The sequence below is a fragment of the Salmo trutta genome, chromosome 9 (assembly GCF_901001165.1).
Source record: "Salmo trutta chromosome 9, fSalTru1.1, whole genome shotgun sequence".
Taxonomy (NCBI): Eukaryota; Metazoa; Chordata; class Actinopteri; order Salmoniformes; family Salmonidae; genus Salmo; species Salmo trutta.
Window position 1 is genome coordinate 36,996,316 of NC_042965.1, and position 19,691 is coordinate 37,016,006.

General features: G+C 42.5%; 1 protein-coding gene across 1 annotated transcript in view; it reads right to left on the reverse strand.

Moving 5' to 3' along the window:
- Positions 1-14,736, reverse strand: part of LOC115200490 (reticulon-4 receptor) — a 68,087-nt gene extending 53,351 nt beyond the window's left edge. Inside the window, exon 1 of the mRNA XM_029763600.1 lies at positions 14,125-14,736. Within this exon, the coding sequence (XP_029619460.1) occupies positions 14,125-14,146 (22 nt within the window). The 5' untranslated portion in view covers positions 14,147-14,736. The remainder of the gene's footprint in view (positions 1-14,124) is intronic.
- Between the last annotated feature and the right edge of the window lie 4,955 nt (positions 14,737-19,691).

Genomic DNA, 19,691 nt, shown 5'->3' on the forward strand with positions numbered 1-19,691 from the left:
GTATCAGTTTTCCTTTTCAGATCATAATGAATAAAACAGCAGGGACCTGATCCTAGATCAGCACTCTTACACTGAGACACTTTGTGAATAAGTGCCCAGATCTTTTTGCTCTTGCTTCAGCAAAAAACTATTTCAGAGCATGATGGTGTTGATAGCAGAACCTTCACTGCTCTAGCCATCATAAGTAATGTAGTTTATAGTCTATAATTTATCCATTTGCTGGATGATGGCCGGCCCATTCAGTGGTGAACTCTATTCACACTGGATGATGGAGCTAATGGGTACTGATGGTTTTTAATGTAGAGTGATATTCCACTCAATACAGGCCAGCACCACTGATATTATAACTGGGTTGGGCCTCTGAAACGTTTCAGGGAAAAGCAACAAGCGTTGACTTATGGGAAATTAAAGCAGCACTTCTCAATCTCTGCTTCCGCCCTTCCGCCTGTTCGAATCCCTAAGCTAGGCGAAACATCTGCCGATGTGCCCTTGAGCAAGGCACATAGCCCTAATTGCTCCTGCAAGTCGCTCTGGATAAGACCATCTGCTAAATTACTATAAGTGTAAAAGTCTAAACCTAATAATAAACCGAACAGTGAGTCATAGCACCTTTATCACACAGAGGAGGGTGTCACTTTCATTGTGTATCTCCTGAGGAGTCAACACATGAAAACACCTCTTTCTATCATGGTGTTTTTCCTGACACACAGGAGCAGTGGGAGATGCCAACATGATGCCTATGGTATTTACTGTGCATCTCCTTCTGACAATATGCTCTCTCTATTCTACCGCCTAACCAATGTGTGAGTCAGTGTGCAGGCGTACATGCATGCCTGTGGGAGTAAACGAAGGGAGAAAAACACTGTGAGAGGGAGGGACAAGAGGAGGTACATGCATGCTGTCTATCCTGGCTCACATTGCTCTGTGTTGTAGAACGGTGTGCCGCATGGTGGGAATCGCTTCACAGTCAGGCACGGAACTCAATATGGAGAGAGAGAAAACATAACCTGTCAATTACCTACGGCACAACCGCTGAAAGATTCATTGGAAATCACCGGAATGTTCCATAAGACCAAGCATCTCTCAGAACAGAGAAGAAAGATCAGCAGTAGTGTAAGGCTAGCTGAAAAATTACCATGTTAAGTCAACAGCATTAACATCGGATCTCACGTAATAATAGTCTGGGTGAATTATACACTGCTCAAAAAAATAAAGGGAACACTAAAATAACACATCCTAGATCTGAATGAATGAAATAATCTTATTAAATACTTTTTTCTTTACATAGTTGAATGTGCTGACAACAAAATCACACAAAAATAATCAATGGAAATCCAATTTATCAACCCATGGAGGTCTGGATTTGGAGTCACACTCCAAATTAAAGTGGAAAACCACACTACAGGCTGATCCAACTTTGATGTAATGTCCTTAAAACAAGTCAAAATGAGGCTCAGTAGTGTGTGTGGCCTCCACGTGCCTGTATGACCTCCCTACAATGCCTGGGCATGCTCCTGATGAGGTGGCGGATGGTCTCCTGAGGGATCTCCTCCCAGACCTGGACTAAAGCATCCGCCAACTCCTGGACAGTCTGTGGTGCAACATGGTGTTGGCGGATGGAGCGAGACATGATGTCCCAGATGTTCTCAATTGGATTCAGGTCTGGGGAACAGGCGGGCCAGTCCATAGCATCAATGCCTTCCTCTTGCAGGAACTGCTGACACACAATAGCCACATGAGGTCTAGCATTGTCTTGCATTAGGAGGAACCCAGGGCCAACCGCACCAGCATATGGTCTCACAAGGGATCTGAGGATCTCATCTCGGTACCTAATGGCATTCAGGCTACCTCTGGCGAGCACATGGAGGGCTGTGCGGCCCCCCCCAAAGAAATACCACCCCACACCATGTGCCAAACCGGTCATGCTGGAGGATGTTGCAGGCAGCAGAATGTTCCTCACGGTGTCTCCAGACTCTGTCACGTCTGTCACGTGCTCAGTGTGAACCTGCTTTAATCTGTGAAGAGCACAGGGCGCCAGTGGCGAATTTGCCAATCTTGGTGTTCTCTGGCAAATGCCAAACGTCCTGCATGTGCCTTGCTGTTGGGCTGTAAGCACAACCCCCACCTGTGGACGTCAGGCCCTCATACCACCCTCATGGAGTCTGTTTCTGACCGTTTGAGCAGACACATGCACATTTGTGGCCTGCTGGAGGTAATTTTGCAGGGCTCTGGCAGTGCTCCTCCTGCTCCTCCTTGCACAAAGGCGGAGGTAGCGGTCCTGCTGCTGGGTTGTTGCCCTCCTACGGCCTCCTCCACGTCTCCTGATGTACTGGCCTGTCTCCTGGTAGCGCCTCCATACTCTGGACACTACGCTGACAGAAACAGCAAACCTTCTTGCCACAGTTCGCATTGATGTGCCATCCTGGATGAGCTGCACTACCTGAGCCACTTGTGTGGGTTGTAGACTCCGTCTCATGCTACCACTAGAGTGAAAGCACTGCCAGCATTCAAAAGTGACCAAAACATCAGCCAGGAAGCATAGGAACTGAGAAGTGGTCTGTGGTCACCACCTGCAGAACCACTCCTTTATTGGGGGTGTCTTGCTAATTGCCTATAATTTCCACCTGTTGTCTATTCTATTTGCACAACAGCATGTGAAATTTATTGTCAATCAGTGTTGCTTCCTAAATGGACAGTTTGATTTCACAGAAGTGTGATTGACTTGGAGTTACATTGTGTTGTTTAAGTGTTCCCTTTATTTTTTTGTGCAGTGTATATAGTAGAATTAAGTTGATTACTTGAATTTTGAAAAAAGGTAGTCAGATGTTAAAGCACTGGTCATTTTCTTTGAATAAGCCAAATCTGAAGTCATATCTGCAATGATTTCATTGGTTTCCGAGAATCCAGAATGTTTAGGGGATTTTACCATTCAATAGCATGCATGATGTATCAGAAGAATTCATTTCCAACTATGAATTTTTATCCTGACATTTGGAGCATTGTTTACTGGGAGCGCTTGTCTTTCTCAGTCAAGTTAATTGCTGCGATGATTGGATTAACTCGAAACATGAACAGACAAGTGAACAGGCAAAAACAAGTTCCCGATTTTGATTAGCAGTATGAATAACTGAGCCACCCAGACATCTCCTCTGAATCTCTGCTCTCATTAGATCGATTCTTCCATCGTCATCATCACACACAGACCGCAAAATGAAGAATAAACTAAATAATCCCACACAGCATGTCATGAAGCCCCCCCCCCCCCCCACACACACACACACACACACACACACACACACACACACACACACGAACACACACACACACACTCACATGCAGGTACACACGAACACACACACATGGAAATGGCTTAAAATGGACACACAAGATGATGTTCATAATCGTGTTCCGACAAAGCTGTTGAACTGGACCAGGGTTCATCATGACCCAGGCTTCGGGTCAGGAAGTCCTGGCCATTGGTTCCCATGCAGAGGGCAAAGCTGAAATGATGTTAATACAACCAGCTGCTTTGCCCTGCCCTGTTGGAAGTGATGTTGGATGTGATCTGACTCTGGCCAGGCCATGGAAGGGATCCATGGGTGAGGTTAGGTCAATGTGAAAACAGCACACACACACACACGCACGCACACACACACACACACACACACACACACACCATCTTATCTGATAAGGGAAAAGCCATAGCTCTGGTTGCATGCTCTCCTGCCAGCCAAGCCAGGCCATCAAGGCAGGCCTCCTACTGAAAAGGATCCATGTTCAATCCTCTATGATCCCCCTAGTCCCCGCCCCTCCCCCTGAGCACACCAGATTACTGATATCATTATAATGGACGGTCTGGCAGAGTGGCTGCGGTCACATTTAATTTGGCATGTCCTGATATCTACACTAGATAATCAGCCTTTACACCTGAGGGAGGGAGGGAGAGGGAGAGAGAGAGAGTGTATCCAAAAGACCTAGAGAGGTAGAGAGACAGAGAAGGATGGAGAGAGCGAGTTGAGTGAGAGAGACAGTGAAGGAGAGAAAGAGAGAAAGGTAGCATGAGGGAGAGAGAGAAGAGAGAGAGTGTTATTCAGCATACACACCGAAGGGGCAAAGGGAGTCTGGCTGCACTTGTCAGATTTACATTCTAATGAGAGTAACCTACTTTAGGCTTCTCAGAAGACGCACAGTAGAAACTGATTCACTTGGACATCTCTCAACACTGATGAAACATTTAAAAGGTACAATCTGCAAAATGTTCACCTCTTCAATGGTCAATTCGATTAACAATACCTATTATATTCTTGAGGAAAATAATATGTGCCTCTCGAGCTTAGTACAACTGCCTTATAACAATAATGTTTAAAACAATGTTGTTCTCATGGACTGATCTCATTCATGTAGCTTTATAATACACCAAGTGGAAGGGTTGCTGTTTGGCTGAAAAACTAGTTGTGGATTGTTCCTTTTGCTTCCTTATATAACGCATATTTTTCGTATATCCAACACCGAGATCCTATAAATATGTAATTCTATGGGTATCAATATTACCAAAACATATGATTTCCTATGTGATGACTGGGCTGAATGTACTGTATTACTGATGACATAATCTGACTTCATTCGATACACAATCAGTACTGAGTCATCCCTACTGAGGTTAGTAGAATTGAAACTATCTTGTTTGTCAATGTGAGGGAAAAGTTCCTATCAACTGCACCAAGATTCCTTCTCTTGCTGGCTGCTCTCTTGCAAAAACGTATTGGATATATAGGCTATTTTAACTATACAAGGTGCATTTCATTTACCACTTTATCCGTAGTGGCATTGTTGAGAAGAAGTGTCACAGAACTTCTCGCATTACATTTAGTTTGTGCATTTAGTAAACTACATCTTCACCATTCTCCATCTAAACTATTCCTCGATTCCCTTGGAAAGGGTTTTATTGAAGACATTCAGCCCAGATAAAGAAAGTTATTTATCAGTTGGTGGAAATGTGAATTCTTGTTTGAAAGATACTGGCATCTATGTTTTGCTGTTGCTCCCTCCCGCAGAATGGGCTTTCAGTCCTACAACAGATAAATTTCCCCAGAGCAGCAGAGTGACGGCCTGAAATGCTATTTCCTTTGAAGGGCTTACCATACATATTTCAACTGTGCACTACCAACAACGCTCAGGGAGAAGAAAACACATCGCCAATCTCCTCCACTGCACTGCAATGTGATTCTATTCATCCAAGCTGAGCATCTATCCATTGTTCTATCAATCTATTTACAGTGTCTCTCTGTATCTCTCTTTCCACTCATCTGTCAGAGTTTAGGTCTAGAGACTTTAAAGCTACCTTTTTGAAAGCGGGACAGAAGAAATCAGCATACAGAAATGTATTTGTTCTTCACAAGAAAAAAATATATACTATATATGCAGTGATACACGCAAGTCAAGAAGCCCCTTTAAAGTGATCTTTTGAACTTAATTTTGAATGAAGATGAATAGAACGCAGAACAGGAAGGTTCTAAGAATGAATAGAATAGAACCACTAGAAAAGTGCAGAGTTCTTCGAACAAAGATCACAGGATTGTAAAAGAAAAGATTCACCATCGGTCTCTTTATTTTCCAGTAGCAACTCATGCAAAATAGAGGAGGTAGATCAGAGGAATTCAGAGAGAGACCAACGTTTTCGCTCAATACTAATGAGATGAACACTGCCAGAAATATATCTATGAATATCTATCTTACTGGAGAGAAAAAAAAACTGTTTGAGCTCTTTCCCTTAATCCATTCCCTATCAGATCTAGGCTAATCATCACTTCACAGCCTTCTTGTTGCTGGAAACATCTCAGCTATTAAAACACATCCAGCATCCAAAGACTCAGAGTTTGCCTGAGCTGCAAAGCCTGTCGAAGCAGGTCAACTCTGATATTAGAAAGGGACATTCTTTCCAGCTGACCACTAATACTCAGTCATTAACAAATTATTCCATCATAACAAACTGAGATTGACACATATAAACCATGATCGGTATCGGGAACATATTTCAGTTATGACTGATCAATAAACATGATTGATCAGATATGATATACTATATCTGGGGGCTCTGTCTGGATCAAACATCGCTGTAGAACAGGGGTGTTCAAACCCAGGCGTTTAGGTCTACAGTACTGCTGCTTTTATTTCCTCCCTGGTAGTTGATTGATTGTAATTATATTTATTGAACTAGAGTTCACTCACTAGGATGTACACCACTAGCAAAGATTAAACCTAGCAGTGTTACAGACCTCAAGGCCTGGATTTGATCCTCTGCTGTAGTTTGTGGGGTCTGATTACACCGTAGTTACGTTCTCCTCTTTACAAATAATCTAGGATCGGTTCTACCTAACCTCTGTCGTAACCTCCACCGTTGTGATCTAAAGAACCAGGCCAGTATGGCGACAGTAAAGGCAGAAGAGTATACACAGACTGACTAGAGAAGGATCAGAGCTAGGCTACGTGCTGACTGACTTATCAGCCTGACAAAGGCTCTGTTCAACCGTCTAATTTAAGAACTGCTTCTTCTCTGCCTAATTAACAATTTACTAGGCCATCAGTCAGCCCCTCCATTGTGGCATAATCAGCGTCACAAACCGAACCAATCACACCGGTGCTCTGAAATGCACCCTTTCATGAGAAGTACATACACCAGGACATGCAGCATTCAGTCACCATAAGGTTGACTTGTCATTGTGTTGGATGTGCTCATGCCATAACATTAACCCTCTGTGTCAGATAAACTGGTCCCAATAGGCCTGGTTAACTAACTGACATGCTACTACCGTACTACACTTGCCAATATAGAGCACCGAGGACACAGCATTAACCCTCTGTGTCAGATAGGGTTAACATCATAGACATGGTACGGTACTACACAGCATTAACTAGCTGTGTCAGATAGGGTTAACTTCATAGACATGGTACGGTACTACACAGCATTAACCCTCTGTGTCAGATAGGGTTAACTTCATAGACATGGTACGGTACTACACAGCATTAACTAGCTGTGTCAGATAGGGTTAACTTCATAGACATGGTACGGTACTACACAGCATTAACCCCCTGTGTCAGATAGAGTTAACTTCATAGACATGGTACAGTACTACATAGCTTTAACTAGCTGTGTTAGGTTGGACCCAGATAGATTAAACCACGCAAGTTACATGGTATGCACCGGGACATGGAGCGGTCATTCCATATGGGCCTGTTTGACTTCAAGTTTAAAGTTTCAACGCTTATTTGTCACATACACAGGATACAGCAGGTGTAGAACAGTACAGTATTTACAGGGTGAATTGACTTGACATGGAACCTGTCAGATAGGGTTGACATGGTACTATACCGTGTGTGCCTTGTGCCAGTACACATGACTCAGCATTACCTCTCTGTGTCAGATAGACATGCACTGGTCGGTCCTGATAGGGCTGGTTATCCTTGACTTTACATTGTGCGTGCCTCATGCCAGTAGAGAACACACTATTAACCCAATGTGGCAGATAGCGTTGATTTAGTTGACATGGAACTCCACTGTAACTAGCTCATGCCAGTACCGATAACATCGTATTAACTATGTGTGTCAGATATCAGATAGGCCTGTGCTCTGCTGAAGCCCCTGAGAGTGGCTGTGCGTGTGGGGAAAACGAGATGGTCAGGCCCATCAATTAGCTAGCTCACAGAGCCATCCACCTATGTATAAACGCATGCTAAAGAGTTAAATGGTTATATCTGATAGAACAATACAGTGAAAGGAGCATCAGATTCAAAAGATGTGATGGCTACTGGAGATCAGGAGCGCAACTTTCACTGGGGACAGGGGGACATGCCACATTCTGAAATTGCATTTTCTTCCCCCCCAGTGTTATCATTGGAATGTGATACAAAATGAGGCAAAGGGTGTGCTTTAGGACCATGGCTCCTAGCAGTCGGGTAGGCTGTTTGGAGTGTTTATCCGACTGGATTAAATATACAAATAAAATAAAAAGATGCCCTCTCTCACTTGTAAAACCAAAGTGGCACCCCTGCTGGAGATAGTGACATAGTGGATTGCCCCAGGGGCGTTCGTGTGGTTAGTCTGTTTGTTGGCTGTATGGTGTATCATATCTAAACTGAGCATCTGTTCTGCATACGACTCCACATACAGTACGTCCCTTGCATGTGATGTGAGTCCTAATATTGCACAATGTTACTGTTGGTGAGGTTTTGATCTTGGATGCCACGCGTAGGCTTCTTTAAACGATTACGTTACCGCTTCTGTCAGAGTGGAGTTTTTAAGCACACTAATAAATGTGTCACCAGTGTTGCGTAACTGAATTTTCAGCCCGGTGATTGGACAGGATACTGGCCCTACCCAGAAGAAACAGCCAAGGCTCATATTGTATGACCTACGTTGGTCAGTCGAAGGAGGAACATCATTTCTCATAGGCTGTAGCATCCTGGAAATTCTAATTCTAGTTGTCCCTTACAAATTCTAAATTCCAACAGTCAGGCGATAACCCAGAGAGGGGATTAGAACCCTATAACCCAGAGACGGGATTAGAACCCTAAAACCCAAAAAGGGGATTAGAACCCTATAACCCAGAGAGGGGATTAGAACCCTATAACCCAGATAGGGGATTAGAACCCTATAACCCAGAGAGGGGATTAAAACCCGATAACCCAGAGAGGGGATTAGAATCTGATAGCCCAGAGAGGTGATTAGAACCCTATAACCCAGAGAGGGGATTAGAACCCTATAACCCAGAGAGGGGATTAGAACCCTATAACCCAGAGAGGGGATTAGAACCCTATAACCCAGAGAGGGGATTAGAACCCTATAACCCAGAGAGGGGATTAGAACCCTATAACCCAGAGAGGGGATTAGAATCTGATAACCCAGAGAGGTGATTAGAACCCTATAACCCAGAGGGGATTAGAACCCTATAACCCAGAGACGGGATTAGAACCCTATAACCCAGAGAGGGGATTATAACCCTATAACCCAGAGGGGATTAGAACCCTATAACCCAGAGAGGGGATTAGAACCCTATAACCCAAAGAGGGGATTATAACCCTATAACCCAGAGGGGATTAGAACCCTATAACCCAGAGAGGGGATTAGAACCCTATAACCCAAAGAGGGGATTAGAACCCTATAACCCAAAGAGGGGATTAGAACCCTATAACCCAGAGAGGGGATTAGAACCCTATAACCCAAAAAGGGGATTAGAACCGTATAGCCCAGAGAGGGGATTAGAACCCTATAACCCAAAGAGGGGATTAGAACCCTATAACCCAGAGAGGGGATTAGAACCATATAACCCAGAGAGGGGATTAGAACCCTATAACCCAAAGAGGGGATTAGAACCCTATAACCGAGACAGGAGATTAGAACCCTATAACCCAAAGAAGGGATTAGAACCCTATAATCTGAATGAGTTTCAGATTCTATTTACTCAGTTCAAGCTTTGGTTTTTCTTCCACATAAACAAATATAATTTTCTTTGTTTATCCTCTTAGTCTCTGTCTACTGATTAGTAATGACGGGTTTGGAAGACATGGGCTAACCTACAGGATGGTTCTGGGGCCTCTCTCTCTCTCTCTCTCTCTCTGTGTGTAAACAACACTGCGATTCATGAGGGCTAGCCTGCTGAGCCAATTAAAAGGGTTCCCCTGAAGAACTGGGGCTCATTAGGATTCACTGAACATTGACTGTGTTGCAAATGGAACCCTATTCCCTATATAGTGCACTACTTTTGACCAGGGCCTATAGTGCAGTATATAGGGAATAGAGTACCATTTGGGATGCAACCCGTACCCTTCAGATTACCAATCTATGGAGACTTTCTGCCAATGCAATCGAAAACTAGACACTAACTACGACCCCCTGCACACGTCTAGGATCAAGGGTATTCCCTATGAGAGGGTATCATCTTGCTGGCCATTTAGGCACATGGGAAGAAGGAGGTCTCTGGTGTCGAATGTGATTCTGTTACTCAAGATTTAGGTCACGTTTAAAGACACTTGACTTTAAGACACACCCCAATGAAGAACAAGCTACATCAATGTACAATCGTTGGGAAATTGCCACCCACTGCCTTTAAGCATTCGTTGTCCCTGTGTGATGTGTCTATTAAAGCACAGGAGATTGGTGGCACCTGCATTGGGGAGGATGTGCTAGTGGTAATGGCTGGAGCGGATTCAGTGGAATGTTATCAAATACATCAAACACATGGTTTCCATGGTTTCCATGTGTTTGACGCCATTCCATTGGCTCCGTTACAGACATTATTATGAGCCTTCCTCCCCTCAGCAGCCTCCACTGTATTATAGCCATCAGAGACTTTGGAGAAGGATTCACTCTGATGGTATCAATTTAAGACCTATAAAAACTGTTGAATACCGTACTTGAAAAAAAGAATAGTTGAATACATGTTGTTACCTTGCTTTACAGCCAAGGTGTAGAAACACAAGGGCAACTTGAAGAAAGGATAATACTTGTAGTGTATTCAAGGTTTAAAAAGGCTTCTAAAGTTTGTAATTTCCACTTTAAAATTATAGACTTGATTTGCCCTAATGACAAATGCAGCAACCCCTACAAAAAATCCATTCATTATAATCCACATAATAATTTGCATTACCCGTTGCTGCAGGATTATTTTCCTGCTGTAGCAAACCGGCTCAAATTAAGATCCTACATCTGTATATTCCTATAGCTATTGTAGAAGACTCACTTCCCACTGGGAAAAGACATCACCAGATCAACCTTCAATTCATTCAAACATTAATTAAATTTTAAATTATCCAAATCTTGAAACCTGGTTTAAATTTAGACACGCTATGAGCGTTGATAACGTCTAGCAAATTACATTTAAAAAACGTATTTTGATGCAACGTGATAGAATGTGATTACGTTTAAAAATATTTTGGTGAAATAGCATGGGAAGTAACTCAACCAATCTTTTCCAGCTGCAGCCAGTCTGGTATTTTTTATATAGCATACAGTCACTTTTCCGGGCTAAAGTGTTGTGTTTCCTTCCTCCAACTGTAATTGGGTCTCGGGTTGCGTATCAGCTTAATGCCAAAACATATGTTGTGTTGAAGACAATCCTGTTGACTGCAATTGACCCCTGGGAGGTTTATCTCAAACCTCACGGGAAGAGTTCTGCCTCTGTTTCATTGGCCGTATGCCAGTCACGGCCAATCCAGTTTAGCCTTGCTGCCTTATCTGAAGAACCTCAATTAGAGCATCCTGGGTAGGAGCACACGCATGCAACACCTTTTCTCAGCACTATATTGATCCACATGGGACTGCATTGCATTGTGGGGAAATGGTGGAGGCAACTTGTTTGTTCTCTCTCTCTCTCTCTCTCGCTCTCTCTCTCTCTCGGTCTCTCGCTCTCTTGTTCTCTCTCTCTTTCTCTGTCTATCTCTGTCTCTCTTTCTATCTCTCTCTCTTGCGCTCTCTCTCTTGTTCTCTCTCTCTCGTTCTCTCTCTCTCTCTTGTTCTCTCTCTCTCTCATTCTCTCTCTTTCTTTCTCTCTCCCTCTCTCTCTCTCTCTCTCTCTGTCTTTCGCTCTCTGTCTCTGTCTCTCTTGTTCTCTCTCTGTCTCTCTGTCTCTCAACCACATTGTTCATAATATGCACCCTCCAAAGCTTTAAGATGCTTGACTAATACATTGGCAGAATGTGTCTTCTAATAGGAAAACATTGAGGAGAATTCACTCACAGAATTTGAGCTAGGTAATAATAATCTCTCTCACGCTCTCATGCACACCTCTCATACACACCTCTCTCACACACACCTCTCATACACACCTCTCTCACAGCTTCCCTTGTCTCTCCTTCTTTCCATCCAGGCTCTCTATCGCTGTAACCTCTCTCTCTCTCTTTCTCTCTGACTCTCAAACGCGGCCATACAAACACAAACCGACATTTATTTTAAAATCTCTTTTAGAGTACAGCAGCTGCCATGTCTCATTGTGAATGTATGTATGTATGTATGTATATGATGTTTGATCATACCTAATGCAACTTATATGCTAATCAAACTTTGTTATTCATGTTTCTGTGCAATCTTTTTTTCAGCTCTAATATTCCAAACAATTAATCCTGCTTCCTCATAACTGGTCACTTCAAGCAGCCTATTTACAAAGATAGTGCAAAAAGTCAGCAAAACGTATCTTTTCCTTGCACAGTGTTGCCAAAACACAGTGTTGCCAAAAAAATAACTAATTGAAAAAAGCCCTCATTGTTTGGTTTCAAAGCTCATGAAACGAAAGCATTCAGCTCCATATAATGGTTTTATCCATTTGTTTGTCTTCTATTGGCTTTGCTTGATAGGAATTAAAGAAAGATGCCCCAGAGCAACAACTCAAATCAATTCAAATCAATGTTTCTTAGTCTCCTACACAGATTTTCAAGTATTATCAAAGGTGCAGTGAAATTCTTGTTTTTTTTTTATCTCCAACATTGCAATAATACCTCGAAAAAATTACAAAAAATACACAGATAATCCAGAAAAAGTACAAAATGAAGAAAATGAAGAGAAATCAGAAAGAGCAATGTCAGAGATCAGAATGTAAATGTACTGTATATACACATACTGGTGTTATTTCAGGAGAGGTGGCTGAAACTTGATCATATGCTGTCTGAATGAGAAACTGCACACATTAAACCTGCTTTAGCTGTGACAGTTCAATAAACACACGACATGACGGCCTTATTTATGAATCTATTCAAAGTAGGCCTAATGGCCTTTGAGGTATACAAATTACAACAGCACAACCCCACTGAAATATCAGCAGACATTGTCTGGCGTTTCTTTAAATTTACTAGTAGATCACAACAGAAAGTGAATGATGAACCTTAGCTCATAGAACACTGGGGAGCATTCCAAGTGCCATGCCAATGAAATGGGATGGGATACAAATGAATTAGCATTAGCTGTGGGTATTTCAAACGGAATAAACAAATACATGCCTGTTTGATTTGTAGTTGTGGAATAAAAACACACTGTTGTCGTCTACTGTAATCTGCTGCTTTTCTCCTATAATCCTCTGTTTTTAGTCATGAACAACATGAGGCTATAGGAGTGTACACGACATATTGCGTAGGCAGAGTGGGCTTGAATGTCTGTCTGTGTGTGTGCGTGTGCGCGTGCGCGTGAAGTTATGATATGCCCCCCTCCCTCGACACACACACCAGCCAGTCATTACATGATTTATTTTACTGCTACATGATCACCAACACAAATCTGGATCTCTCCCGACCCACATTCATTAAGAATCACCTTCCCTGTAAACCCCAGTGCCCTCTGTTGTCACACTGGTTCCAGACATAGCCCAGGCCACCACCAAACCATTCATTATGGGTAAAGCAGTTGGAAAAGAGCGATATAATCCGACCGGCATGAGCATTAAAGCAGACCATCTGCAGACTTCATCAAACAGCAGCTCCTAATGGCCATGGCACAAACCGCCAAAATAGAAGACACGGGCGAGGCTGCTAAATCCACTCGGGCATATTGTTATTCCAAACTGTGTGTAAATATACTGAAGCAACTGTCCCTTAGCCAGATAGTCTAGTGGTAGAATGTCATATCTATATAATCATTATTGATAACATCATAGTCAATCATGGTGTGAGGTTGTGTTTTACGGCAATCAATAAATGATGAATAGCCAACATGAGATACAGACCTACTAATTACCCCCCTCAATGTTCATATTCAACGTTATTGATCCAATACTGTCAGAGCTAGATTAACATATATTATTCTACTTTATAAATATATTGTTTTATGAAGGTAAGAGTAGCGCTAATAGAATGATAACTTTTCTTTCACAAAGCACTTAGTCAAATTGCATTATGTTCACCAAGTCGAAATCCATTCAGAAATGTTTTCTCTTAGTCCAAATCATCCAAACAACCTTCCGTTGATGTCTAGGGGTTCCGCGCGCTCTCCTCCAAGTTACATTCTCTGGGTAGTAGCATGCAGAGGGCAATGACGTCGCTCGATGTCGATTTTATTGCTGTGTCCTAATTTACAATCACGTACCTGTATCATTCTAGTCAATGCAACCTATAATCAACTTTATGGGATGTTGCCTGTGTACTTACCCTCAACAAGACTGGTCTTCATGATTTTAGAATAAATCCAGTAGTTGAATAAATCCAGCAGATGCAGCCTGTTTGCGGAGACTGTATATCCGCTCTTTAGTTGCAATCGATAGATAATTGCAAATCCAGGGCAAGGTGTTGTCACGGACCTCCCAGTCACCGTTACATTCAAACTTTAGCCGGAGGTTTTCCTGCTGAAGCCGACTGGAGAACAACGTCTCCGGCTGGAACGGCGCACAGTCATTTGGGTCAGTGGGAGCGAGACAAGAAGTGTATAGTATCCAAACTCAACCAACACACAACGTAGGCTACGGGAGCGCAGAGCCTAGAACACCCCAATAGGACGCACAAACAATCAACAAAAAAACACACAAAGAGCACTAAGTTCCAAAATTGGGAAAGTCTAAAAGAGACAGAAAATATCAGAAAGGAATCCATGGACAGGCTACTGATGTACACATCCTGTCTGATTTCAAACTGGCTGTATTCGGAAGTACATCTGTATGTGTTTGGATATTGGCCGCACTGCCCTGCGTTGTACAACATGGGTTTGCATGGGGGTCGCATAAAAAGAGAGGGCGGGGCGGTGAGAGAGAGAGAGAGAGAGAGAGAGAGAGAGAATTCAAAGATTAATGTTTTATGGGTCTGGATCAGGGACTGCGCGCTAATGAATGTTTTAGAAGATACGGGTGGTTTGGCGTGCGGGGAATCTATTTTGGATCAAACATGCTCAAGCACGCACATGCATACGAAAATACACAACAAAATACACTGTGCAGGTGAACGGCTAGCCTACTTATGGGACAAGGCATACTGGTAGGGAAGGGGAAACGCAGTTCTGACCGACAAGCAGTATAAGTGGAAAAGGGATATTTGAGAAGCAGCATTTGCCTGAACATCATTTTAATTTCCTTCGTTTATAAATATACAAGCTTTTGTTATTACATTAAAATGTAGTACACAATTCTAGTCTGATAGAAATCTCCCAAATCTTCATCACCGTTTAGCATTCGCCAAATTAACCATCAAGGTAAAATGGAGACCGTAGCCTATTGTCTTATCAATTTGTGCACCGTCATTGGGTTACAATTAAACGACGGTAGTAGGGTACACAGGAGTGCACAAAAAGCTTGAGGGGATCATGCGAAACGTTTGAGTGGATGCGCCCATTACACCTATTTGATGTAATAAAGACTGCAGTTAAAAAGTGATTGAATATTAAGCTCCATTGATGCATGCATGCTGCGGAGACTGATTGGACCAAGAGAGAACAAATTCCCTTCGCTGTGCACTCTGTAGGCTAGATGTACTGAAACCCAAGGGAATTAGATCAGTACCGCCCGCGCCGTTATTTCTAAGTACCATGCGCCTCCTAGCGGTAGGTCAATGTGTAGTTGCAACATGGTAAAGATGTCCTTTCAGCCCATGCACAGCACCAGCGCAGCTTCAGTGGTGAAAATGCTCTCACCATGTTGCAGCCTTGGCTACTCTTGGGGCAACAAAGTGGATCCAGTGCAATTGAAGCTTCAGATTTCATAGTAACATACATGCCGTTTTTTAGTACCCTTTCTGCTATCCATTTGTTAATGGAGACCAAATGCAGTAGAGGATACAAAGGACATGATGAAATATGAATGCAATTGAGCAATCATCTCCTAAAGCCTGTGGGCTAGCACTCTGCAAACTGTGATTTTAGTTTACTCTTCTGACATAGTAATTAACTTACAGTTCCCTCCGCAATTATTGGGACAGTGAAGCATTTTTTATTCTTTTGGCCCTATACTCCAAAAGTTTGGATTTAAAGACTGTCAGCTTTAAATTGAGGGTATTTTCATTCATATCTGGTGAACCTTTTAGAAATTACAGCAGTTTTTGTACATGGTCCCCTATTTTAGGGGAGCAAAAGTATTGGGACAAATTCTCTACACTTATACTGTATGTGTATTAAAGTAGTACAAAGTTAAGAATTTGGTCCCATAGTCCTAGCATGTTATGACCACAGCAAGCTTGTGACTCTACACATTTGTTGGATGCATTTGTTGTTTGTTTTGGTTGTGTTTCAGATCATTTTGTGACCAATAGAAATGAATGGTAAATAATGTATTGTGTCATTTTGGAGTCACTTTTATTGTATATAAGAATATAATATGTTTCTAAACACTTCTACATGAATGGGGATACTACCATGATTACAAATAATCATGAATGAATCATGAATATTGATGAGTGAAACAAGTTAGATGCACAAATATTATACCCCCCCGAAAAATGCTCACCCCCCCTGTTATTGTGATGGTGAGAAGTTAGCATGTCTTGGTGGTGTGATATAAAATGCTAACCTCCCCTGTTATTGTGATGGTGAGAAGTTAGCATGTCCTGGTGGTGTGATATAAAATGCTAACCTCCCCTGTTATTCTAATGGTGAGAGGTTAGCATGTCTTGGTGGTGTGATATAAAATGCTAACCTCCCCTGTTATTGTAATAGTGAGAAGTTAGCATGTCTTGGTGGTGTGATATAAAATGCTCACCTCCCCTGTTATTGTAATAGTGAGAAGTTAGCATGTCTTGGTGGTGTCATATAAAATGCTAACCTCCCCTGTTATTCTAATGGTGAGAGTTTAGCATGTCTTGGTGGTGTGATATAAAATGCTAACCTCCCCTGTTATTCTAATGGTGAGAGGTTAGCATGTCTTGGTGGTGTGATATAAAATGCTAACCTCCCCTGTTATTGTAATAGTGAGAAGTTAGCATGTCTTGGTGGTGTGATATAAAATGCTCACCTCCCCTGTTATTGTAATAGTGAGAAGTTAGCATGTCCTGGTGGTGTGATATAAAATGCTAACCTCCCCTGTTATTCTAATGGTGAGAGGTTAGCATGTCTTGGTGGTGTGATATAAAATGCTCACCTCCCCTGTTATTGTAATAGTGAGAAGTTAGCATGTCTTGGGGGTATGATATAAAATGCTCACCTCCCCTGTTATTGAAATAGTGAGAAGTTAGCATGTCTTGGTGGTGTGATATAAAATGCTAACCTCCCCTGTTATTGTGATGGTGAGAAGTTAGCATGTCTTAGGGGTATGATATTTGTGCATCTGTAATGTTCTCACTAATCACTATTCACAATTCATTCAGGATTATCCGTAATCATGGTAGCATGTTAAGAAACATATTCTATTCTTATTTACTATAATAGTGACTCCAAAATGACACAATGCAATATATTTACCATTAATTTCTATTGGGGACAAAATAATCTGAAACACAACCAAGACAAACAGCAAATGCATCCAACAAATATGTAGAGTCACAAGCTTGATGTAAGCACTTTTTACAACTTTAATACACATAAGTGAATTTGTCCCAATACTGTTTCTCCCCCAAAATGAAGGGACTATGTGCAAACAGTGGTGTAATTTCTAAGGGGTTCACCATATATGGATAAAAATACCCTCAAATTAAAGATGACAGTCTCCATTTTATCCTCAGCCTTAACCTTAATCCGTATATCTGAAGTATAGAGAGCCCTGTATCACTTAGTAACATTTCACAGGTGAAACAGCACTCCACAATACAATTCATGGTGTATTTTAAGCAACAGCCACTAAAATCAACTGAAGCAATTCAGGAATACTATATCAGCCAGATCATAAAATTATGGATTGATTGTTGAATCAAATTGAATTGGGTAGATTGGGTTTAACCCTGGTTTACAGTCCCCTTTGCTATTGAATGACACTAATTGAATTCCCTGCAGAGCCTTCGCTGAATCTCTTTTCAGTAGAGGCCGGATGGGTCAGCAGTTGACATTGTAACATACATGACCTTCGTAACCAGGAATGTCAAAGGTCATATGTTGTACAAAAGCAAGGAGAGACTTCAACCTCTGTTTCAACTTACACCTGGGTCTCAATTCAATATAACATGCATTGTTTGTTTTACAATAGCTGTTTTTCCCATCGTAAATTAAAATCCCTGACTGGTTCTGGGTAACTACTATGAAAACCTTCTTATACCCTACAGGGCAGACTCCCTTCACATGTAGATCATTTCCATTTTCGGAATAATTAGTGTTTAAATGTGCAGTAGTTTGTAAATAAATACACTGCGTAAACATGCCTGTAGCCTAGGTTACTCTTTCCTATGATGTCAATACGTCTGTGTGTGGGTGGGGATATACTATTACTGATCACACTACTTCCACTCACCTTATTATCAAATCTAATCAAATTGTATTTGTCACATGCTTCAGAAACAACAGGTGTGGACTAACAGTGAAATGTTTACTTATGGGCCCTTCCCAACAATGCAGAGAGATAGAAAATAAAGGAATAATAGAAAAGAAATAAGACGTAATAATACATGTAATAATGAATACACAAGTAACGATAACTTGGCTATATACAAAGGGTACCAGAACTGAGTCGATGGGCAAGGGAATAAGGTAATTGAGGTAGATACGTACATATTTATTTGCATTTTTTTTACCCCTTTTTCTCCCCAGTTTCGTGGTATCCAATTGGTAGTTAAAGTCTTGTCTCATACGGACTATGGAGAGGCGAAGGTCGAGAGCCGTGCGTCCTCCGAAACACAACCCAACCAAGCTGCACTGCTTCTTGACACAATGCCCACTTAACCCGGAAGCCAGCTGCACCAATGTGTCAGAGGAAACACCGTACACCTGGCAATCGTGTCAGCGTGCACTGCGCCTGGCCCACCACAGGAGTCACTAGTGCGCGATGTGACAAAGACATCCCTGCTGGCCAAACCCTCCCCTAACCCGGACGATGCTGGTCCAATTGATGCACTGCCCCATGGGACTCCCGGTCGTGGCCGGCAGCGTCAGATGCGAATCAGTTGCCAAACCAAGTGGTGATGCATTAGGTAAGATGCTCTCAATGGTGCAGCTATAGAACTTCTTGAGGATCTGAGGGCTCATGCTAAGTCTGTTCAGCTTCCTGAGGGGGAAGAGGTGTTGTCATGCCCTCTTCACGACTGTGTTGGTGTGTGTGGACCATGATAGATCCTTAGTGATGTGGACACAGAGGAACTTGAAGCTCTAGACCCGCTTCACTACAGCCCCACTGATGTGGATGGGAGTGTGCTCGGCTCCTTTGTCTTGATCACGTTGAGGGAGAGGTTGTTGTCCTGGCACCCCATTGCCAGGTCTCTGATCTCCTCCCTATAGGCTGTTTCATCGTCAGTGCTCAGGCTACCACCGTAGTGTCGTCAGCAAACTTAATAATGGTGTTGGAGTCGTGCGTGGCCACACAGTTGTAGGTGAACAGGAGGGGAGTGCAGGAGGGGACTTAGCACACACCCCGGAGGTGCCCCCGTTTTGAGGGTCAGTGGGGCTGATGTATTGTTGTCTACAGTCTCTACTCTCCAAGATACCCACATTACCACTGTAGTGGATTTTTCATAAATATCCATTCCAAATTGCACCCTATTTCCTATATAGTTCCCTACTTTTGACCAGGGCCCGTAGTGTGCCATTTGAGACTCAAACAATGATACTGCAGGACTGAGAGGGACACAGGTATATTGTAGGAGAGGTTGGAGTCTATAGA